This window comes from Watersipora subatra, chromosome 7 (assembly GCF_963576615.1).
Source record: "Watersipora subatra chromosome 7, tzWatSuba1.1, whole genome shotgun sequence".
In the NCBI taxonomy this organism is placed as follows: domain Eukaryota; kingdom Metazoa; phylum Bryozoa; class Gymnolaemata; order Cheilostomatida; family Watersiporidae; genus Watersipora; species Watersipora subatra.
Genome location: NC_088714.1, coordinates 40676487 through 40702211, shown reverse-complemented (window position 1 = coordinate 40702211; position 25725 = coordinate 40676487). Strand labels below are relative to the sequence as shown.

General features: G+C 37.0%; 1 protein-coding gene across 7 annotated transcripts in view; it reads right to left on the bottom strand.

Moving 5' to 3' along the window:
- Positions 1-25725, bottom strand: part of LOC137399339 (YLP motif-containing protein 1-like) — a 54722-nt gene that overhangs the window by 16141 nt on the left and 12856 nt on the right. For 6 of the 7 annotated variants that reach the window (XR_010979145.1, XR_010979144.1, XR_010979143.1 and 3 more), the window contains exons 6-23: positions 24084-24391; positions 23513-23970; positions 23175-23278; positions 22923-23076; positions 22309-22835; positions 19363-19428; positions 17191-17246; positions 16788-16886; positions 16579-16698; positions 12872-13024; positions 11470-11757; positions 10958-11079; positions 9204-9361; positions 8373-8492; positions 5280-5405; positions 4922-5056; positions 4738-4821; positions 4201-4275 (exon numbers count right to left, since the gene is read on the bottom strand). Coding sequence is in view for 1 of the 7 variants with exons in the window: in XM_068085410.1 (XP_067941511.1) it covers positions 1410-1550; positions 1986-2101; positions 3458-3506; positions 4201-4275; positions 4738-4821; positions 4922-5056; positions 5280-5405; positions 8373-8492; positions 9204-9361; positions 10958-11079; positions 11470-11757; positions 12872-13024; positions 16579-16698; positions 16788-16886; positions 17191-17246; positions 19363-19428; positions 22309-22835; positions 22923-23076; positions 23175-23278; positions 23513-23970; positions 24084-24391 (3459 nt within the window). In the remaining 6 variants the exon portion in view is untranslated. Of the gene's footprint in view, positions 1-978; positions 1190-1399; positions 1551-1985; positions 2102-3457; positions 3507-4200; positions 4276-4737; positions 4822-4921; positions 5057-5279; positions 5406-8372; positions 8493-9203; positions 9362-10957; positions 11080-11469; positions 11758-12871; positions 13025-16578; positions 16699-16787; positions 16887-17190; positions 17247-19362; positions 19429-22308; positions 22836-22922; positions 23077-23174; positions 23279-23512; positions 23971-24083; positions 24392-25725 lie in introns of those variants that run through there. The other variant, XM_068085410.1, reaches the window with a different exon arrangement.

Sequence of the window (25725 nt, the reverse complement as noted above, 5' to 3'; positions counted from 1 at the left end):
CATCACAACTTTGTCGCACGCGAGATGCATTTCGATTGGTTGGTTTTTTACAGAACGCAAGTCTATGGCTGGGAATTTTTTTATATAGACGTTCACCAGCGTACAGCAATAACATTTTGCTATTTTGTTATGACTGAAATATCATCAAAACGAACACTGAATTGTTCATAGATTTAATAAAAGCACACCCAGTCCACAAAAATTACAGAAACCCAGTTGAAAACCAACATTTGGGAGTCAATCGTAGCGCAGATTGACCATCTTGAGAATAGTAAATATTTATTATATTAAAAATAAAAAAAACTACTATAAAGTAAACTATATATAAAAATTATTAAACATTGCTGTTGAAATACAATTATCGTTTTATTCTTGCATTTCTGGTAGTGAACAATCCATGAAAGTGAGATAGGCCTAATAACAGAAACGGAAGTTTTTTACGTCATTGCCTAGAAGGCACATTATTGACTTAAGGTTATTAACAACTCCGAAGAAACTAATGATACAGAATTTTATTGGCAGTTTGTGAGCATGCCCACATTATGGTTTGCTGGTGAATCGCTCCAAGTGTGTTTGGGCACACGTCAGCGATATCTCCGCGCTACTCATGACGCACGCGATAAAATCGCCTGGTGTGTTTGAATCTTTAAGCTTTGACACACAATGCATTTTCGTTGTTGAGGCTTTGCTGCGTAAATCAGGATTTGTAACACACAGTCAAATGAAGGTTCTAGCTCAATCTCTACATCATCTATTGACCTTTGCTATTGCAAACCAGGCACAAAACAGCATGAACTGGCAATGACTACTGATAACGCAATTCTAAACTATCTTCACGTCATCTCTCAAAATGGAAGGTGAATTGTGTTAATAGCAATGCTTATAAGTTCTCATGGCGTCTGTAAAGAGCTCAACGTTGCGACTGCCATGTGCACTAGAAATGTGACATTGTTACAACATATTAAGCGAAGACCAGCGTAATGATAGAATTTATTGTGACTGAATATGTACAAATTGACAAGAATAACTCGGGAAACAACAATTATGACTGAAAGTGCTGGTGGTAAGCCGCCATTCTTCTAAGTTCTTTAATAATCTCATGGAAGAATCACTCACACTCCCCAAGTAATAGGGACTCTTCTATCAACCCTTCACGATGAGTCAGACAGTAGTTTTTTGCGTACAAGATCTAAAAAATCAAGCGCTACCAAGAAATAGCTTATTTTAAAATCATTCAGGAGAGAGTATTGAACATTTCATAGCCATTAAATGCGAATACCAGCATGAAAATCAATAAAAACTAAATTAATGCACTTGGAATGGTGCAGAATAAAGATCTTTCAGAAGATATTGTAGACACGAGAAAAGTTTCCTAAGGCATTCACTCGGAGTGACTCACCATGCGCAGACTAGATATATTTGGTCTTGTTCAGCTGTTTCTCAGCATAGTTATCATCAAGCATGCGATTCCAATTGGTCTGTCCAACGACAAAACCAATCTCTCTGTCTCTGTCTTGAAGTCTTTTTTCTTCAAGATCGGCCCATCGCACCTGTGCGAAAGTACAACCAGAACAATATAATCATGCGACACGAACTGCTGCTTGGAAGCTCAAATCACTGCATCTGCATCTAAAGTAAAATGGTTGACTTGTACATACATTATGCTGTATATCCCCATCTATAGAATAAAACCTTGGAAACTTAGAAGTTAGGTCCAGTGTGAGCCTTGAATATATTCATTACAATGATGTCATCTCAGAAAGCATGAAACAACAATGAGAATTAAGATGCACATAGCTGTAGAGATAAAAGCTGGGTCATGAGAGAGAGAGAAATCAAAAACAAGCAACGAGACTGCAAGAATGGCTCACCTTTATGAACAGACGTTCCACAGAGTCAGCTTGGCATTAGCAGCTGTGATATAACAGACAAGACGAGAATAATACTAACAATAATGACAATAAAGGACAAAAGTGAGAACTCACATGCTTCTTGCCATCCTCTCCACTGGCCTTTGCCTCATAGTCATCCGGTGGAGCCAAAAAGTCCTCCATGTTCTTTACTGTGTCTGACTTTTTATGTAAAAGGCCATCCAACTTGTCTGAAAATTATTTCAACATCCCATCCAAATTAACAGACGATGATGATGCACAGATATCACAATACATTGAGCTAGTTGAATGAGCTGAAAATGTCAGACGAAAGCCCGAGCAACAAAACTAATTGTATAGGCAGGCAGTCTGCTATGAATGCTTCAAGCCAACTACCATGTCAACCTAGCATGTACCGATGTTGGTTAAACTAACAGCAGCCAAGCTCAAGGTGTGATTTTAAACAAATAGAATATTCATTTTCCATCAAAATACTTAACATTAAGTAGTCATAATGCAAATTGTTTCCAACATTTTAGTAGCAGCCTTTACTGCATGTTACTAAATTGTAAACCAACGACTAAATACTACAGCAAAAGCCTGGGATACGATGGCTCTAGGATAGAATTTTTTCAGGTTACCATGTGAAATACAATGCCTTTGCTGGCTCGGCTTATGGTGTCTACCCAGATGTATGATGTGGCAGAAAAATTTCTAACATTACATTATTGGGCGAGATCCTACTACAATGCTTGAGAGTGGTCCGAGACAAGGTTCGTTGCTTACGGCTAAGTGAAGAATCGGCAGAAGGTTGCACCACGTTGATCTGTATGAGCAATTACAACATAGTTTTTATGTTGTAATTGCATCGTTTCATTAAACTTTAATTTGTTAGCAATTTGGTCCCAAAGCTGTAAGCGATGGTGAATGGAGAGGCAAAATTATGGTTACTAAGGAAAAGAAGGAAAGAATATATTCGAAGGGAAAGACAGACAAACATCGGCAGAAATAAGAAAAGCTAAGCTTGGTTTGAAAACCTCGCTATTTTTATTGCACATAAACTCACAGAAAAATTTCATGTGATTTTACAGCAATATTAATGATAGGAGCACGAGTCGTTTCATAAATATTTTGTGCAGTCTTCAAAACTAGGCACGCAGCAATTTCACCATACGATTTCAACACCAGAACGGATTAATGTAGTATCCCAGGGTTCTACTGCAGTTAAAAAATCCTCACAAAACAATAAGTAATCTATAACTGATTCTTTGTTAACAAAGACTAAAGAATCATATAAACGGTCAGCTACGATGCCTTATAACACTAGATACTGCTTCCGTCTCTCAAAACCTAGAAAATCATCTTACTAAACAAAAAGCAAACAATGTTAAAATCAGTTTATTCTGGTAGAGTCTTGCTAGCCGATTGTATCCCTAATCAACTTGGAGTTCTAATGGAATCTCGGCACGTTGTTCCTACATCTTGCCACATCGATGAGCAAGATACATGAGCATATCTTGCCCATTGATTCAGTTGCCAACAAAGGCATGAATAAGCAAAATATGGAACAGAAAATTGGAACATACCTAACTTCTGATCATCGGCATCCATGTCCCACTTGCTTCTCTTGGCCACCTGAATCACAGCACACACAAGCGTTTGCATAACTGTGTGTGTAAACAAACCAATGGGAATGCTACTTACCCGCAATCGCTTAGCACATCCTTCCAATATCTAATTATTTGTCAATTTATTATTTAGGAGGAGAGATCAACTTCGAGAAATTTAGAGCAACTAGCACAACTGACTCCATTTTGGAAGAGTAAAAGCTTGATTTACCAGCCACACAACACATGGCATGTGCTTATATGCCAAAGGACAGTCTTACCTGCAAGCATGTATCCTAGGTCACCTATCCCAGTCCCTCCGAGAATGAAGGCCACCACAATCAGTACAATATTAAAGAGCGCTTTTTAAAAAAAGACGGATGCTGTACTTCGAAAGAGATCGCGAAAAATGTTTCGACCAAATGCGTATAAAATAAATTTGCATCTATGCATAGAAAAAGATTGGAAAATGTTGTAAAAGTAGAAAGAGTTAAAACTCCCCGGAACAGGGTATGAAATTTATATTAAAGCAGGTCTGGGTGGCACAAAACTAGTAAGACACATGGATAAAAAGGAGAGCAGCAGATAAAGTTAGAAACATCCTAGGACACACTTGAAACAATGTTATTAAAAGAGGCCAAACGAACAGCCAATTTTTGTGATAAAAAGCAATGCTGAAAGAAAAAAGGAAATGTTTTGGTAAGATTAAATATAAATAATACCTGTATGAGGTCAGCATCATCATCTGAAGAGCTTCCCGAATCGCTGCCCTCAGGTTTGTTGTCTTCCATCTCAATCTACCAACAACATTGAGTAGCATATCTATCTGACAATATACAAGTGCTCTACGACAAGGCAGAAATCGTCATGGAGCATGTGCAATATATAAAAGGAACACGCCGCACCAACTATATAGAATCACAGTCTGTTGGAAGCAAATTATAGCCAATACACACTAGGAAATTAAAAACAAAAACCCCACTTACAAGTGAAACCAAAACAACAGACCACATCCACATAAGGTTAGTAAACAAAAGACCATACCCACATAAGGTTAGAGAACAAAAGACCACATCCACATAAGGTTAGTGAACAACAGACCCCATCCACATAAAGTTAGTGAACAACAGACCGCATCCACATAAGCTTAGTGAACAACATATCCCATCCACACAAGGTTATTAAACAAGAGACGACTTCCAAAAAAAATCAAAAGTGACAGACCATACATAGGCAGCTATAATATGTCCATCACTTACATCATCAATCGCATTATCTTGGAGTAAGCCCCTAAGATCAACCTTATTGTAGTGGGCTGGTGTCTCCTCCCACCCTGCAATAATCTACAAAAACATAACGAGATGAGGAACGAACAATCGACACAAAATTAGAAATTGGCAGTAGCTGGTAGATATATGAAGGAGGTATTAGGAAGCAACTTACAGTCTCTATGTTCTTCAGAGTGCGGTTGTGGATATTTCTGTTAAAGCAGGTCTGAGCATCGGCTTGTACATCAACAATGTACACCTGGAATGACTTGCTTCTGGCAAACTTAGCAAATTCCTCAAAGTGACGAACCTTAAATAGGTGTGAACAGTGTGAAACTTGATAAAGACACGCGCGCTACCGAGTGGAGACACAGGCACTACAATTGAAGTGCATGAAACAGACATCAGATAACAACACTTTTGTATGAGTATACGCAGTGCCTGTCTCCTAAATGTATTGAGTGCTCGCTACTAGCGCAGTCAAAGAACAACCCTGACAGTAAAAGAGGGTAAAAAATAGAAATAACAGAGACCTTATCGTTGACTGCATCGATGATGATGAAGCTGAAGTATCCTTTATCGACTGTTTTCTTGAAAGACTTAAAGAAGTCAGCGCGATAAGAGTCCTCCATCTCTGGTTCATACTCGTACTCAAGCATCTGCGTAACCCATAGATGTTATAGAGCATAAGGCTATCAGAATGTTCCTTATAAATACTTTACTATGACACTTCACAACACAATAATATGACAAATTTAATTATCTACATATTTCATGAACAGCTATAATAGTTAAAGGTTGACTTGCAACAAAATTCACATTACAGTTATTTAGTATCAAAAGATTCACCATGTCTTACTCTGTTGTGTTGTAAGTACCAAATATGTGGGAATGTGATTACACGCTCTTAAAAGCTCAAAAACGAAAAGCAGCCATAGATTGGAATCTCTTTTATTTCTCTGACGTGGTCCTGAAATTTATTTATTGTCTTGTCACGTGATGTTCTCATATGAATTGAAAGGCCAATAAAAAGCTCAAAATAAAACTTATCGTAGCACTAGTTTATGACAAACACTTCGGGTTTTACTGAAGACCCCGTATCAAATATAGATGCTCGCTACTTTACAGTTTTATTTCAGCCTGGTCTAATCGGCAAGTCGTAATCTGATCATGTGACCCAATACTTGGCAAATAATTTTTGCAGCGCTTTTCGATTATCACAGGTGACCAACAGGCTCATCATCATTATCAGACAATGATATGTACTTCTTCAAGCTAAGGCTAAAAAATTAAACGAATTTTTATGGTAAGTTGTAAGATATCACTGCTAAAAGTAACAGCATTACAATGACGATAAAACAGACGTGTAAGAACAATAGACATGGTTTTATTGAATGCGTGAAGTATATTTGTGAACATATTTCGACGAATAAGGTTGCAAGAAAGTGTAAACAGAAACCATCTCTCACAACTACGTCATATTTGAGCCGTTTTGGAATGAGAATCCAAACTACGGCGGTCTCGTGTGGCTGCGATTTTTTAGCTTTTAAGAGATTGTAATCACATTTCCACATATTTTGCACCTACAACACAACAGAGTAAGACATAGTGAATCTTTTCATATCAAATAACTGTAATGTGAATTTTTTTGCTAGTCAACCTTTAACAGGCTATATGTACATTCCATCAAAACCTACCTGTTGCCCAACCTATTGGTATTTCCAGTATATGATAGATGCCTAGATTATTTGTCAAGCCTACGGTACCGATATGAATGCTAAACAAAAATGAGTGCAGGCTGATAGCTTCCAGTGGTGTGAGCTTCAATGTTTCATAACCACTAGCAGAATGGATGACCACAGCTGCGTCTATTTCAACCTACTTTTATATTTACAGGCTAGTCAGTGAGTAATCTCCACTCAAGATAAACTTACACAAAATATAAGTAGATTAATCAGAAAATGTCAGTATTTTTCTATCATTTGCGATTATATTTAATGTGTGAGCTGATCCGACTGCCAGAATGTTTCAAGGTTAACTCATTCACACCCGGCTAATTTCCCGGCGATTAGCACCAAATACCACTCATTTTTCAGAAAGGTGTCATAATTCAAATTACTACTACAAGAAACAGACTTTAGATAATTTACTCATTCGAGTGGCACAAGATCCAGCCAAGTCTTCTCTTTCAAATAATATTAGATTTATATAGACAACTCATATCCATTTCATGTAGATCTGTGTCTCAAAGGTAGTTTCAGAAAGCTTTCGATTTTGAAACAATTGTTATTTGTTGAAACAAAGTTAGATTTGCACCATTAAAATTGCAAAATATACCATGTTTGACTAAAATTTCCTATTATTACATACAATACACAGTTAAAAAGATTATTTATACATATACAGTTAGTCATGAACATTAAAACTATGAAACTTTAATTTTGAACATTTCTTCGCTAGTATAGTCCTTCAAACCAAATCATAGCTAATCTACATTCCAAATAACTCAAATTCTAATAACTCAAATAAACTGTCATAAATATGTTTCAAATAATAAAAATATGTTCAATAACTCTGTTCTTGACTTTTCAGACTTCATAGACAGCTCTAAGAATCAATATGATGCTATCGATAGTGAATGATAACTTTAGGCTGACTACAGCTGACAGCCTGAAATGTGCATTTTTATTTGAGTATAACGATTCAAATTGGCAAAATTCAAAGTTAATAAAAACTTTGAAACATTAAAAATAATGTTTTGATTTGATTTATGCAGTCCTTTACAGTCTTATCACTTCTGAATCTGCATATTTACTTCTGAAGTTGAAAAAAATCGATCTCGAACGATAAACTTTAAGTCGCCATGATGATTTCTGGTTTAGGTAGATGTCGATATGGGTGTGTACTATTTTGGTCATAACTTGCCACAGACATCATTGAGGCATATATCAATGTTTGTCTTATTGGCCAGGAATTTTTCTTTCTAACAAATAAAAAATTGTCTTCTATAATTCAAAAATAGCGATACAATGAGTAGGTAAATTTCCGAGGCGAGATAACTCGAGTTGGGTGCATAGCAACGTTATAAATACGCGAGTTAACTCGCATTAGGTGCGAATGAGTTAAAATGGTTAAAATTTCATCACGGTTAAAAGGCTAAGAAAAAAAACATGTGCTGACATGACATCACTAGTTGTTAGCATTGCTATAGTGGATTTGGGTTATGGCATTCGAGTTGCAGCATTACTGGTCAGTCTCTTCACAACTATAGACGTCATAATCACACGTTCACTTGATCTGGGCATTTTAACCGCGATCAAGTTTTGTCAATTTCAATCTAGAGACATCCTGGCAGTTAGACCACCTCAAACATACAAAACAATTGTGAATGATAAAAAGATACCGATACTTTTGACAGAATCTACTAAAACTTTGTACAATGTCATCATTGAAGTAGCAAGGGTGAAGAGCTGCCCTAATGGTGGCTTAAATTTATATCATTACCGATCCTAACATTACTAATCCTACAGGAAGTAGGAAAGGACTCGGTAAGACGATTCGGCAAATACAATGGAAAGAGAAATAAAGATACAAATAAGAGCTGGACCAAATAATGATCGACCAACCTTTCGTTTCATCTTCCTGCCAGTGTCTTCATCAGTCACTAGTCTTTCTACTTCAACCATAAAATAATCGTCAAGATTTAAAATACGAGGTGCACTGCCTCCGTTAGATGATTCCTTGTCCTGCAACAATGACCTAGGTACACACTACTCTTCCACATATTAAACAGACAATATTAATCGAAGGAACTAAGGAGGTGAGCACAACTCCCAATTGGTTTTACCTATTTATCACGTGCTATCTACATATGTAACTCTCAATGTTTGTCTGTCTGTTTGTCTGTCATCTCTCTCTCATTCGTCTGTCCAGTTAGAGCGATAAAGTTTTAGCAACAAAAAATCACTTTCTACCTTCGTACTGGATTTGAACGCACATTTGTCTACAAAGGATTTGTAGACATTCAAATCGCATGTCTGCAAACCAATGTACGAAACTACAGAGCTAACCAGTTATTATCCCACCCATCCCTCTTACTATATACTCTATATCCTTTTCGCGATTGCACACGATAAATTAATAACTAATACAGTGTACCTTTGGGTTACGATGCCCAGATATAGAAATTTTTGGCCTTACCATATTGAACACCAAGTTTTTCAGCCCTCACTCTATGAAGATAAATATATTTTTCAACTTATATGTATACTGAATAGCGATTGGTTAAAATACGCACGATCGCAATCACGTGAACAGTAAGAGACCATGATGTGGAAAGCTGCGGAATAAATTACAACTTTATAGATTATATCATGTCCATCAAACTTCAGCCCGTCGCACAAGCGTGTCACACAAGCAAACAAAGTTATATGGCCGACAATATATCAGATACTTACCCTTATCAGCTTGCTACAATAGGTTTTGCCAGCACCAGGAGGACCTCTGACAATGAGACAGATGTGTGGCGGGCGACTGTCTCTCTTAGGCTTGCAGATCAAATCTCTAATATCTGTGACGACTGGCAGAGTTGAGTAGGCATCAAACAGGTCAGCCACTAGAAGAAGGATGATAATCACTCATACATAAGAAATGAAAGCCTCGATACGCCTGATACTATGCTAATAATCACAACAATGGAGGACAAAGAACAGAGCTCACCAAATTATGCATTGTCATCTGATTAGTGGCATGGATACATATGTATTTTCCCCGTTCATATATATTTCAACGTTTTACTATACCGACAGCAGAAAACGATATTCCTCTGACAGAAATCTATATACTCAGACTAGCTGTACTACCCGGAATTACCCGGGTAACAAAAAAGTCTTTGAATAGAAAACTTATTTTTATTTAAGATACCATATACATTTACTATTCTAGCTTTTGAACTTCGTATCACGAGAAAATATATTTGTGCAGTTCAAATGAAATGATAGAAAAAAGAAAACAACTAAATGTGTTCAAACTTATTCAAACAACTACAACTTTTAAATTTAATATCACGAAAGAGGTTTTGTTGAAATAAATTAGCAAGTAATGGCTAAATATAGTTTGTTTTGCTACGATTTCAATGAAAAATTACTTGGTATACTATTTTATGATTTTAGTTCATTTCAGTGTTGGCATCATAAGGTGAAAATATCGTATAGACGTATAGAGTGGTATAGAAACCCATAGTAATTATCTAGTGGCTCATAATGTGGCCAGGAAAGTCTTCGGAGCAGCTAAAATAAATTAGGAGCAAAAACATGCAGATGTGTAATAAATAACAAGTATGTAAACTATGAAACAGATGATTTTGTAATGGTACAATTAATAAAAACTGAGAAAACTTAATAAAAATCGCTCTAATGTCATAATCAGTACAACAATCGGTAAAGTTAAATCTCGCGAGAATCTATTGTTGATATCATTTTGCCAAAAACAAATTAGCCCTAGTACAGCGAGGATAAAAATCATTGCAATTCATAGAGCTAAAAGAGTTCATAAAGTTTCAATTTTACATCATTTTGGATGTGAAAATGGAAAATGATGTATACATTATTTAGTAAGAGCGGTAAATTGTAAGAGCTTCTGTGGACTTGTGGTTGAAGTGCTGGATTACAGACCGGGGTTTGCCAACTTCGTGAGTTCAAGTCCAGCAAAATGTGAAATTTTAATAGCTATAGCTGGATATACCGGAGGACGGACGACAAATTTTGATATATAGATTTGTGTATTACCGATCACGTATTCCAGCTCCTCACATGTCCAACATCAATGTCAAAATCTTTGAGCATACATGTATCGGCTTGTGCTAAACTTGCTCATTCCTGCATTTGTGCTAAAGGTTTCAGAAACTCTTGTAAACTATGTAGAGAATAACTGCATTTAACCTTCCAGACATATGACAAACATTGTTTTCTATTCTGTGACACCAACAATAGTGTGTTTTAGTTTATGAACTTTCTGTTACTACAACCTACAATTCACTATTCCGACTCTTCAGCAATACTATTACATTATTGATTATTCAATCAACTTTTAGACCGATTTTGTACAACTCAACTATTCCTGATTTTTATTTTTTTTGTTTTTCTCTTTTGGTATGTAACAAAAATAATCATTTAACTGATGATTACTGATGCTAATAGAAAGTTGAACATACCAGGAGGTCTCGTGGTTGACGGTGTAGGTGACTGGTTGAGACGTACCGGGGATCGCTCTCTAAAGCCAACGGAAGGCGACTCCTGTCTGTTTCCTGCAGGTGGCAGCCTGCCACGTTCTTCTCTGATGAATAAAATGATTGCACTAGATAACCAGTGTTCATGAGAGACTGAAGAACTGTCGGCACCGTTAAAAATTAAACTAAGAGTAAACTGAGGCGCGCAAAAAAGTTGTCACGAGCAAGCAACTCCTCATTCCATATTGAGCTAGTTACTGACAAATACAATTGAGTAGCTAATCATTAGTTGACTCCTCAACATGATATAAGAATTGTATTCTTTCCGTCGAATAAACAACCTCTCGAATTTATAACAGCATCTACTGTACTTCAGCATTTACAGGCCGTAACTGACATCGCAAATACAACTAGCTCTTTACCGCTATCAAGAGGGAACGATTGATCAACGAATTGGCGAAGAACACCGTAGCTAACACATCATCAAAACAACTCACCCTCTACCAGGCATTTGTGAGGACGGCTGCTTGTGAGAATAGTCAATTACTTCGGGCGCAACAATTCCTGAAGGGTCAGACAGCAGCCCAGCTCTAGGAGGACGGTGAGGGCCAGGCTCAAGGGGCCCTCTAGCAAGAGTATCTCTGTCATGATGGAGAATTTCTATTGCCATGTGGTCCCTCGAAAGTGGGTCTACAGAGAATGGGTCCCTAGGCATAGGCTCTCTGCGCATAGGATCTACCTCATATGGATCGCCATGGGGAGGCCTGCGCCGCGGGAAGGGGTCTCTGAAACATGAACATGAACATGAACGAGGTCTTGATAGCTCATCTAATTCAGGCAGAAGTACAGAGTACCGTCTTTTAACACCTACGTAATGCTTAGTCACAGCCAGTGTAAACATATGCTAACTGATCATCACATGCTGAGTCTGTGCCAGAAGTGGAGTGCAAAGAGATAACAAGCAGGCTTTTTGGTTCCCTATGCCTACCCTAGAAAGCTATGCATGCTAATATATTAACAATATCCATCACCAAATGTTTGTACACATTAGGCATTTGCATATCTGTAAAATTTGAGTTATCCACCACCTGAAATTTCTACCTATATGCAATCGCCATGATAATTAATCTATTAGTAAATGGATAACACGTGAAGACATAAAACAGTTTAACCATACGGCAAACATATTTTCTATATAGTCTAAAATCCATTTGTGAAGATGTGGAGACACGATTTTGTTACCACATTGTCGACTCTGTTATTAGATACCCTCGGCCACAATTGAGGCAAAAACTACTGTAAGTCTTCTACAACTGTGAAGGGTACGTTATAGGAATCCAATTTCAATATGTACACCTAATTGTCTCTTTTCTTTGCATAGGGTGTCCGATAGCGCACCGACAAAAACACATCTTTCAAGATTTCATGCTAATTTCATACCTGGTCAAGCTGAGTCGGCTGAAGTTAACTTTAATCTTAAAATGTTGATAATTCTTTAATTTTGGAATGATTGAAATTAAAAGAGCGTTCTCTCAAAATGACTTCCTAGATTGAATGTTGCGTAGAAATAGGGTGTCACTCGTTCAAAGAACTTTTGCAAAAGGAATGAATTATATTCATAGTCAAAGACAAATTTACTATTAAAGCCCTTGATCCCTATTGTCATATTCTAGTAAGGGCGTACAAATGATAACACCAAACTCCAACTAGGATTCAATGAATCATCAAAGGAAACCAAGTCGCTACTATTACTACTCACATGCAGTGCAAGTCTCATTAGTTACATATTCTCATTTCACGATAGAATCATAACCAGCATATCATTGAAATCATTGAAATATAGTTTAATACACCATCCTTTGCCTGAGATAAACAAATTCTAGCTACTTGCTAACTCACTCATAGGGATCTTCCCTTCGGTGACCGGCAAATGGGTCATCCATAAGAAGACCTCTACCTCTCATCCTCGGGTATGGTTCCGCTTCATAGTAAGGATCAAACCTGGCTTCCCTTTCTCTCCTATACCTAGGATCTGGCCGGTACGGATCAAAGCTACAAACAGTACTCATAACGAAGATCTGCGATTCCTGTTACTGAGGTAAAACGGTGAGGCAAAAAAAACTGATGGAGTTAATCAAAATAATACAATCGGATATTCTTATTATGTAAAGGCAAAAAAGTAGGAGTGACTTCACATTAAAACCAAATTCTGCCAACCTTCGACATACAAAATAAATTACTTAGCTCATATGTTCAAGTCTATACCCCAACTTGATGAATCCGAATATACATGTATATAAACATATTTCTACCATATACCCTTGAAAAGGCAGTGTGATAGCATACACGACACACAAATAAAAGCACAAACTGTGTATGTATGACCTAGGCTACAAACGGCGTAATATTCAAATTGGAAGCAAAAGGATGCTATTTAAATGGTTGATAAGAGCCTGAAAAGTGATAACCGATATTCCGGTTGGCTTAAGAAATACATGTACAACTCAAATGTTTCGTCAATGTACGACTTGTTCGCCAAGGGAGTAGGTTAACTACTGAGGTCCTGAGAGAGTATGTTAACTACTGAGGTACCACAGGAATAGGTTAATTACTGAGGTACCACAGGCGTAGGTCAACTACTGAGGTACCACAGGAGCAGGTCAACTACTGAGGTACCACAGGAGCAGGTCAACTACTGAGGTACCACAGGAGTAGGTTAACTGCTGAGGTACCGAGGGAGTAGGCCAACTACTGCGGTACCACAGAAGTAGATCAACTACTGATGTACCACAAGGGTAGGTTAACTGCTGAGGTACCACAGGAGCAGGTCAACTACTGAGGTACCACAGGAGCAAGTCAACTACGGAGGTACCACAGGAGTAGGTCGACTACTGAGGTACCACAGGAGTAGGTTAACTGCTGAGGTACTGAGGGAGTAGGTTAACTATTGAAGTATTAATAAAATATATATTAATAAAATTTAATACTGGAATATTAATCATTTGTTTTACTTACATTATAACTATTATTAGTTAGAGACAAGTTTAGATCTATTTTCAACTGCGTGTCATTTGCAACCTAATCGAGAGGTACTGATAAACTATACTTGAGCTTATTTTCACAAAAGTTTTCTCAAGAATTGTTCAGAATAATTCACGTATTTCGATAGGCAGGCAATAAACTGTAAAACATTTGAGACATAATGCGTTGCTGTATTAGTGTAGTAATGTATTATATATCAATCTACTTTTAACGTATCACCATGTCAAGTTGCTTCCACAATGCTGTAGATACATGAATGTGATGGCATTACTAAAAGGGTTAATGCACCGCTCCATCTTTCAACTAGGGTTGTGTATAAACCAGAACTGAAGCCAAACATAGATTATTATTATTATTATACACATTTATAACAATATATTTGTTTTTTTTTGTAATTTGACCCTGTAGTATATAATTAATGTAGTAACAACACTTTAATTATAATTTGTTTTTGTAATTTTACTTGTTGGTTATTACTAGGTGCCCGGTTCTAAATTCAAGAGCCGATTCAGATACCGATCCGATATACCGATTCTTATTGAAAGAATATCTGATTCAGATCTTTTGGGTTGCATAGATAATTGTTTATTTTATTATGCAAATATAAATATAATGCAAAGAAAATGTAAATATTAAAGTATTTATTTACTTGTATTTATGGAAAAAAGATATATACATGTATATATATACTGTATATATATTCACATACTGACATACCGTACATGTAGAAACAAACCAGCGCATGTAGTAACCAAACATTGCATGTTTCTTGTAATTTGTAATTAATAATAGTAATTAATGTTAGTGGTACAACTTTCTCTGTGATAATGAAGTCTCTCTTCTATTGCTGAACGAACTGCTGCGCCTGTACAAGTTTAGAGCAAATCAATGTTTCTTTTTATTACTGTTAGTGATTCAATTCTCTCAGTGAGAAGTCTTTCTTCTATCACTATCAATAAAGCCAGTCGTATTGAAGAAGAACTCACTTGCCACAGATGATGGAGGGCAGGCTAAATACCGATGCACTGGAGTTATTTTGTACAATACAAACGATACATCTATCTCTTTCTCTTGATCGTCAGGATCAAGAGATAGATGATGCTATGCATCGGCTGCTCAAATTACTTATGTAATGCTAGTAAACATAAATATTACGCTGCATTCTTGTTTCTCTTCTTTGTTATCTTGTTCGTGATTGGCTAGAATAAATCCTATCGGCGGTAATTGGGAAATACCACACTTTGTGATTACGCGCTGACTAAAGCAAACCGGCTCCTCAGCTGTGTTGATGTTGATCAGGCTATAGACATGAAATAAATAGTGTGGCGGGCCTCAAATTCATTAAGAGTAAGGAACTTGCAGCTGATGATCTTTATTAGTGTAGCTGGCTAAAATATTGTTTTCTGCTATATTGTTGATCTGTTAAAAGTATCTGAAGTTTCAGATTTTGTAAGAAAAGATTGACCGATACTGATTCAGATATTTAACACCCATAGCGATACCGATACCAAAATCGGGGCAGGTTTAGTTATTACACAGTGATTCGTGGCTGTTAGTGTGAGCAGACTACAAGCACTATTTCTTTATGCTACAGTGTACCCCAAGTTACGATGTCCCTGTTAAACGATTTTTTTCGTTTTATGATATGGAACACAAAGTCTTTTCGTCCCCACCATTCAACATTTTTTTCGGCATTTAATATCAACAAAACTTTTTCTCAAAATTAAAATTTTGCAGTCGGTGTTCTGAACACTTCAAAATAATGAATATACTGATATGTTATTCACCGAAATCTTTCGCACAACGCCTGAAACAGATACGATGCTCGTTCTCTTGTCAGTTCTGCAATATTTGTGACAGATTACAGTGAAACAAAACTGGAAACAGAAAGATAATAAAATTTTGGATGATCACAAAGTTAAGTAAAATACATTTCGAAACTTAGCTTTTACATGCGTGTTTAGTAAGCTAAATTGATTTAAATTAAATTCACGGTTCATATTGTACATTTGTCTCGAAGGTAAGAACTCCCTACGGTATGTACTGCACATAGTACATTGTAATGTTACATTTTATTGCAGATCATTACCGGTAAATACACTAAAGTTACTGTAGGCAAATATAGTTACCAAGGTTAACATACCATTTTGTTACTAATTTTAATACGTACAGTACATATATAAAGTTCGAATATTTTTCACTGAGGACTGCTTGCATTAGATAATTACTATGGGTTTGGCCTTGCGATGCCAACACCGGTACAAATTACAATTGTATGGCGAGAGTCCAATGTATTTGTAAACTTGTTTTTGCTGTTTTACTATTCATATTTTTCACTCCTATTGTTGTCCAAGTAGTAGCTCAGATGCTGTTAATACATAAATGGTAAACAACTACAAACAAGTTAGATAAATAACAGGTTACTGTTTTACCTCCTTTTCTTTTAGAGAACACAAACTGTCGCAGCAAGTGATGCATGGACCATAATAGCAAGCACACAAAGAGTTTGATGACACTTCACTGCACTTAGGTTCAGATTCAGGAGTAACTGTGAACTAACATACCCCTCATAGGGATCTTCAAATCGTCTCGGGGGGCGAGAGAATGGGTCTCTTTCAAATGGATGTCTCTCGTATGGATCTCGGCGGAGTCGTTCTCTCTCATAAGGGTCATATTCCTCCCTACTATAAAATACAAAACATCAAGACACTAAAGCAAGAGCCCTTTTTGGGCAAGCAAAAACAAACTCTGGTTGAGATAGTAGGTAACTTACATGAATCTGGGTCTTGGGGGCCTATCAAATGGATCATGAGGTTCATAGCCCTCAGCCATGGTGAGCAGATTTCTTCTCCGGGGTGCAGGAGCATCACCCCTAATAAACAACATGCCTTTAGTAAAGTTCGTATCGCAATGAATGAGAGAGCCATTTGAGAAATGGATTAGTATTTGGTGTACGCACACAATTTTCTGTTACAGATTCCTTCAACTAGTATGTCACAAACAGTAATAACAGCTGTTTGCTCAAATGCCTTTGCAGATGATGTTTGATGTGGCCTCAAGATAGAGGACTTGAGAGAAATAAGATGAGGTCTACATACGTGCACCAGTAAACCAAATCTCTGTGAATCAACCATGAGCATGTATTTTAACATTTACAAGTAAAATGTAAAACTTACTCTGGATATGGCCCATCATAAGGATCACCTTCGGGATAGACTTCATATTCTTCTTCCTGTCGTCCAAACTCAAAGTTTAATAAAAGCATAGCGAAAACTAGGCGAAAGTGATGTATAGGGGCATATATATTAGATATGAGTATATCTATTATATATGAGTATATATATTATATATGTGCATATCTATTATATACAGTCCAACATGGATAACTCGAACTTCACGGGACCGAGCAAAAGTGTTCGAATTATCAGAGCGTTCAAGTTATCAGAGCACTGTCACAAGTCCATGTATTTACTTATTTATTAGTAGATACATGTACATATACAAACTGTAATATAAATCATAAGCACAAATGGCTTGTTTCAAATTAAATGCTGCTAATGTAAAGTTTAAAGCGTTTTTATCAAAAGGTATAGAGATTTTTCTATCACTTGAGATTGGTTTGTTGTTTGAGGTGATGTTATTGCCAGGACGTTTTTTAGATTGACATTGGCAAAACTTGATCATTGTTGAAATGCTCAAAAGAAAAGACATCTTTTCCTTTTGAGCGTTTTACCCACGATCAATTTTGCCGATTTTTCTTGAAGTTTATGCAAAGATTACCTCACTTTACCTGGGATTCGTTAAGAGCAACACTCCGAAGCAGTTTAATTAGAAGTTTTACGAGGTTTTATGGTACATTGTATATCACTCACGCTTTTTGAATGGATACCTATTGAATGTACACACATATTCTGTGTTTAGGTCAAATGATGAATAGTTTTTTTAGCTAAGACAACGCATACCTTTAATTACAACAATTTTTAAGACGTTTTAAACATTCAACATTCCGACGTTGATTCAACACGGAATCAACGTCGGAAAACTATTCATCGTTTGACCTAAGCACAGAATACATGTACGTTCAATAAGTATCCATTCAAAAAGCGTGAGTGATAGAGTGATATACAATGTACCGTAAAACCTCGTAAAACTTCTAATTGAACTGCCTCGGAGTGTTGCTCTTAACGAATACCACTTTCTTTGCTTTTGAAGGGCGATCACTAAGCAGATGTTTGGTATAAATCAAATTTCACCAAAACTTTAGAAAAGTCGTTGACAAAAATATTTTGCCAATGGTGGTAATAACGACGCTTTTGAATTACGAAAAGTTGAGGTTTACCTCTATGGCTTGGAATAAAGTGATTTTCTAAAGCGATAACAACCGTTTCGGTAGTCGTTGGGCAAAAAAACAGTTCGAGTTAACAGTGTTGAGTTTGAGTTATCTATAGCAAATTATCATTACTTGGGAACGGACCCAAGAAACCGTTCGAGTTAACCATGTGTTCGAGCTATCCATGGGCGAGTTATCCATGTTTGACTGTATGTGCATATCTATTATATATGAGTATATCTATTATATATGAGTATATCTATTATATATGAGTATATATATTATATATGTGCAAATATATTATATATGTGCATATCTATTATATATGTGCATATATATTATATATGTGCATATATATTATATATGAGTATATATATTATATATGAGTATATATATTATATATGTGCATATATATCATATATGTGCATATATATTATATATGAGTATATATATTATATATGAGTATATATATGATATATGTGCATATATATTATACATGAGTATATATATTATATATGAGTATATCTATTATATATGTGCATATATATTATATATGTGCATATCTATTATATATGTGCATATATATTATATATGTGCATATATATTATATATTAGTATATATATTATATATGTGCATATATATTATATATGTGCATATATATTATATATGCACATATATATTATATATGACTACGAGCTGTACAACCCAGTATTAGCATGTATTAAAGCATGTATTAGAGATGGTGAGACCGCGACAAAGTCAGGTCATTTTACGACAATCACTATAATAGGGGCTGACAACTTCACTTTAATCAAGAGTAAACACCTTTGTAAAACCACTTATAAATGGCGTTCTTATGCTTACTCGACAATTGAAATGCGTAGTCATCAACATTTCAACATTCCAAGAGAGGTAATCCTATAATCGGTTGTGCTATAGCTCATACGCATGAACAAGTTTATAGTTTATCAAGTTATAAGTTTAGCATGACAATTCCTATTAGGTAGACACACTCACCTGGCCTTGACCTATGAGTTCTCCTGTTGCCTTCTTTAAAAGATCATGTTCGTGGATGGAGAGAGCCTAGCATAATCAAAATACCTATCTTGGTAGCAGACTTCAAACTATTATTTGGTAACATAAACTGACATAACAGTATAGAGAACAGTTTTTAATATGTGTCATTGTTAATATACACATGGTTTAAATATACATGCATACACTTATTAATAACAATCCCATATGTCATGTTTAGTTTTCAAGTCACGCTTCCTTGGAGGTAGTGGAACTTTAGCCTGATTTCCATGACAGCGCAAGGTGCGCAACAAGGCGCCCGACGTCGTACATAGGCTGGCTGTGATGTGGAAACTTCATCGCACGACGAAAGTACGATGATCACAAGGATCCAACCGAATGGATCCTTGCGACGGGATCGTGCGATGATGTATCCCACAATACACCGCTCGACTTTTTCAACCTTTCCCACAATGCAAACGGAGGGCTGTTTTAGTAATTACAAGAAGTCAGCATTGCGGAGTTCGTGGTGATAGAAAATGAAGAGTAAAGCGTAGCGGTTAATATCTTGGAGCTACTCTCAATAATTCGAGAATATCCCACAATGTATGATAAACTAGATTATAATACAGTATATATAGTATGATAAACTAGAGTATAATACAGGATATATAGTATAATAAAACTAGAGCATAAAACAGTATACAGTCAAACATGGATAAGTCGAAGTTCACGGGACCGAGCGAAAGTGTTCGAATTATCAGAGCGTTCAAGTTATCAGAGCACTGTCACAAGTCCATGTATTTACTTATTTATTAGAAGATACATGTACATATACAAACTATAATATAAATCAAAAGCACAAATGGCTTGTTTTAAATTAAATGCTTTTAATGTAAAGTTCAAAACGTTTTTATCAAAAAGTATAGAGATTTTTCTATCACTTGAGATTGGTTTGTTGTTTAAGGTGATGTTATTGCCAAGACGTTTTTTAGATTGACATTGGCAAAACTTGATCATTGTTGAAATGCTCAAAAGAAAAGACATCTTTTTCTTTTGAGCGTTTTACCCACGATCAATTTTGCCGATTTTTCTTGAAGTTTATGCAAAGATTACCTTACTTTACCTGGGATTCGTTAAGAGCAACACTCCGAGGCAGTTCAATTGAAAGTTTTACGAGGTTTTACGGTACATTGTATATCACTCACGCTGTTTGAATGGATACTTATTGAATGTACACACGTATTCTGTGTTTAGGTCAAATAATGAATAGTTTTTTAGCTAAGACAACGTATACGTTTAATTACAACAATTTTTAAGACGTTTTAAACATTCAACATTCCGACGTTGATTCAACACGGAATCAACGTCGGAAAACTATTCATCACGGGCTAGCCGGGTCATGCACTCAAGGATTTTCGCCACGCACGTACAAAACAAAAACAACATGCTGTTTTTGTTTTGTATGTGCGTGGCGAAAATCCTTGCGCGCGTGACCCGGTTAGCCCATGCTATTCACCGTATAGCGGTATAAATCAAATTTCACCAAACCTTTAGAAAAGTCGTTGACAAAAATATTTTGCCGATGGTGGTAATAACGACGCTTATGAATTACGAAAAGATGAGGTTTACCTCTATGACTTTGAATAAAGTGATTTTCTAAAGCGATAACAACTGTTTCGGTAGCCGTTGGTTAAAAAACAGTTCGAATTAACAGTGTTGAGTTCGAGTTATCTATAGCAATTTATCATTACGTGGGTACGGACCAAAGAAACTGTTCGAATTAACCATGTGTTCGAGCTATCCGTGGACGAGTTATCCATGTTTGACTGTATATAGTATAAGAAAAGTATGATACTGGCCAAGCTGTTTCCTAGGCATTCTTCTGAAAACGTTGGTTTTACAGCGCATACTTCTCCTGAGGTACAGCAAAAGCAGAAGCCTCCGTCTGCGTGTCACCATGTTGTTTATATCGTGAAGAAATCGGTCTCCCGTAAGAAAGAGTAAGCAAAATTTACCCATCCTTGTCCGGTGCAAGCATGGCGCCTATGCACGCTATGGAAATACTGCATCGCAGCTGACGCAAAGCATTGCGCACGGTCACTGCGCCATACAGGATCATTGCGCTGCTATGTGGAAACCAGGCTCAAGAGGAGCATCTTAGGCAGGTCTTAAAATATTAGCAGAATCATACCTCGACATACGAGTGCCCCAACAAAAGAGAAAATCGAGACACGAGCAGAAATTTGAGCAAGTTTCTTCCTTGGGATATGAGTAATCTTTGAGATATGAGCACACAAGCCGATTTTCGATGGCCACTATTTGGCCAAGCATGCAAGAAGCCGCTTTTGAGACCAACATCACTCTGTTTTTCTCCTTGAATAAATTTGACAAAAGTTTTTTTGAAAGGTCAACTAAAAGTTATAGTGAACGCCAGGCATACACCGCTAAAATATAATAAACAATTGAAACATCAAAACTAAAGTTTAGTAAAAAGATTAGAAGCTTAGGTTTAAGTGTTTAAACCGGACAGATTTAGTGTACCGAACACGTTGCTGTCAAGTCTCTCAAACCGCTACGTCTGTCTCTCAGACCGCATTACCCACTACGTCTGTTTTTAAAGGTAAAAACTCGCAGAAGTGTTCATAGTGATGTTACATTTTCTTGCAGATTTTAACTGAATAGGTATTTGTTACTTTTTCAGCGGACGTAATAAGTTACAACAGTTTAAACATTTTTTTCCATCGCAATACCCTGTTTTGTGGTTTTTTCATAGTATGGTAACGGATTAATTTGTATTTAATCATTTTATATAAGAAATAATGCCTTGAGACACGAGTCAGGTGACACACAAGCTCAGTCCCAGAAAACATTAAGCTCGTAATGCCGAGGTATGACTGCCATGAAATTTTTTTTACTTGATAATAATTTTATGCTACCCAGCCATACCTTTGCAGCCTCCATGGCAGCCTGCGGACCGCCAAACCTTTTATCACCACCAGGATAAGGCATTCTTTGTCGAGGGCCAGGAATACCAGGTCTTAAAGGCATTCTCGACTGCGGTTGAAAACCAGGTCTCATAGGTTGCCTTGGCTGAGAATAGGGACCAGATGCTCGGATGGGACGCATCCCTTGCATGGGTCTCGGACCAGACATTTGTGGTCTTTGACCAGGATGACCAGGTCTTTGACCAGGATATACAGGTCTTTGACCAGGGTATGAAGGCCTTTGTCCAGCATTCATCTGCTGAGGTGCGCTTGGCCTTGGAGTTGCAGTCACATTGGTGGATGATACAGCTGGGGAGGCGCTTGGTGACTTGCCCGTCTCACTCACAGATGGTTTTACACCTTCAGGCACTTTAGATGACGGGCTCTCATCAGTCCTTTCAAGAGATTCTTTGTCATCTATCCTGTCAGCGTTAGTCTTACCATCTACCGTATTCTCATCTGGCTTTTTACCATCTTCTTTTGCACTATCTACACAGACCATTGACAGCTTGCAAAGAATCTAACTTCATGAATGTTATCGACTCGTTCCAATCAAACTACAATAAACTTGCATACCTAAAGGAGTGTCTGTCTTCTTCGGCTCTCCACCCACATTTGGCTTGTTAGTGGAAGAGAGCGCCGTGCCGGGTGTGCTCTTGCGTATAACCTCTGCTGTCATGTTCTCTCCATCAGGTTTTTTAAAGTTATGCTGTGGTATTTTGGATGAATCCTGGCAAAGACAATATCCAAAATGCACAACAAAAACTCTTTATATGGATAGAACATATCTAAAGTTTTTTCAAAGTTTTGCAGGGTAAAAGTCTTTACCATTCTAGCTACAGAAGACGGACCATCTGATTCTCCAGCGCCCATCAGCGGTTTAATCATCTTCTTCTGCCCATCATATGCATTTTCACCTTTCATGTCCCTCCCTGGAGCCATATTAATGAAGATGCAGACACAATAAATGGATAACAGTATTTGCACATTAAGAATAACTTGCTACACTGAAAAAATCTCTCAATACCTCTGTACACCAACACAACAGATACAAAAACCACTGAGTTTTTAGCATAACAATATTATTGATCGGGGAATATACTACTTGACCTTCAAATTTTTGCTAAATTTCACCGAATTAGATATTGAGACAAAAAGACACTTACCTTGAGATTGCAAAGCATCCCGTCCAGGAAAACGAGGAAAGGAACTTCCCAGTGCACCTCGTGGTGCAGGCTGGCGGTTTGGAATTGGATTAGGAGCACCCCTGCCAATAGGACGCTGAGAACGCATATCGGACAATGACTGACGGACGCCACGAAAGTTTGTTGCACCACGTGGATTGAATGTAGGGCAGCTACTTTCTCCCCGTTCTCTTTCATAATTAGCATTCGATGTTCCTTGGTTAACCTTTGGTACATTCTGAGGTGCTAGTGTTCGGGGGCCTTCAAATCTAGGACCTTCTGGTCTTGATCCCTGTTCTTCTGGCGGCGGACCCCTAGGTCTCCCACCCCGAATGTTACCAGCAAAAGCACCCTGTGACATGAGAGTGGATGTGGTTTCATTAGGGTGCTGGGATCGTTGCTGGGGTCGTTGCTGGGGTCGTTGCAGGGGCTGGCCAGGCCTTTAAAACAAATATATAGACTTATGTTAGCATTTCAAAAGCATAAATTGAAATTAAGTTTTAAAAAGGTCAAAGAAATCTATGCTCAAAAAATCTACATAAATCTCTGCTACCTTTGCTGCAAATTTTGCTCTTGTGGGTTTATTGGCTGGGGTGGTCGAAAATTGTCTGGCTCGGGGTGCCGCTGGGAGTATTTTTGAAATGGCGGATGTTGTTGTGGCCGCGTTTGAAAGGATTGACCTTGCTGCGGCTGCGCTTGAAAAGGCTGAGCCTGTTGTGGCCTTATTTGCCGATTCTGATCATTTCCGGGGTGTTGTTGTTGAATTGGTTGGCGTGGATGAGGCTGCCGCAGCTGAGGACGCGCTTGACCCTGTGACGATTGCTCATGAGAAATTTGATGCCGCTGTACTGGTTCATCTATCTGTTTTCAATCAATCAAATGAGTCACAAGGCATTACCATTTAACCCGAAATGTTTACAATAATATGTGTCACTAATATAATGACAGCATTAATAATAACAATGTGTTAATAATAACAATGTTAATTACGGTGTATCAATGAATGCAAAATCAAATAAAAATTAGTTATCAAACTGTCGTGTATGTATATATGGCTGCTATTATGATTCATTTTTACAAATATTTATATGAGAAAATCACTGGTACAGTATGATTACCTATGGTGAACGACCTGTAAATACAAATATTTATATGAGAAAGTCACTGGCACAGTATGATTACCTATGGTGAACGACCTGTAAATACAAATATTTATATGAGAAAGTCACTGGCCCAGTATGATTACCTATGGTGAACGACCTGTAAATACAAATATTTATATGAGAAAGTCACTGGCACAGTATGATTACCTATGGTGAACGACCTGTAAATACAAATATTCATATGAGAAAGTCACTGGTACAGTATGATTACATATGGTGAATGACCTGTAAATACAAATATTTATATGAGAAAGTCACTGGTACAGTACGGTTACCTATGGTGAACGACCTGTAAATACAAATATTCATATGAGAAAGTCACTGGTACAGTATGATTACATATGGTGAATGACCTGTAAATACAAATATTTATATGAGAAAGTCACTGGTACAGTATGATTACCTATGGTGAACGACCTGTAAATACAAATATTTATATGAGAAAGTCACTGGCACAGTATGATTACCTATGGTGAACGACCTGTAAATACAAATATTCATATGAGAAAGTCACTGGTACAGTACGGTTACCTATGGTGAACGACCTGTAAATACAAATATTCATATGAGAAAGTCACTGGTACAGTATGATTACATATGGTGAACGACCTGTAAATACAAATATTTATATGAGAAAGTCACTGGTACAGTATGATTACATATGGTGAACGACCTGTAAATACAAATATTTCTATGAGAAAGTCACTGGTACAGTATGATTACCTATGGTGAACGACCTGTAAATACAAATATTTATATGAGAAAGTCACTGGCACAGTATGATTACCTATGGTGAACGACCTGTAAACACAAATATTTATATGAGAAAGTCACTGGTACAGTATGATTACCTATGGTGAACGACCTGTAAATACAAATATTCATATGAGAAAGTCACTGGTACAGTATGATTACATATGGTGAATGACCTGTAAATACAAATATTCATATGAGAAAGTCACTGGTACAGTATGATTACCTATGGTGAATGACCTGTAAATACAAATATTTATATGAGAAAGTCCCTGGTAC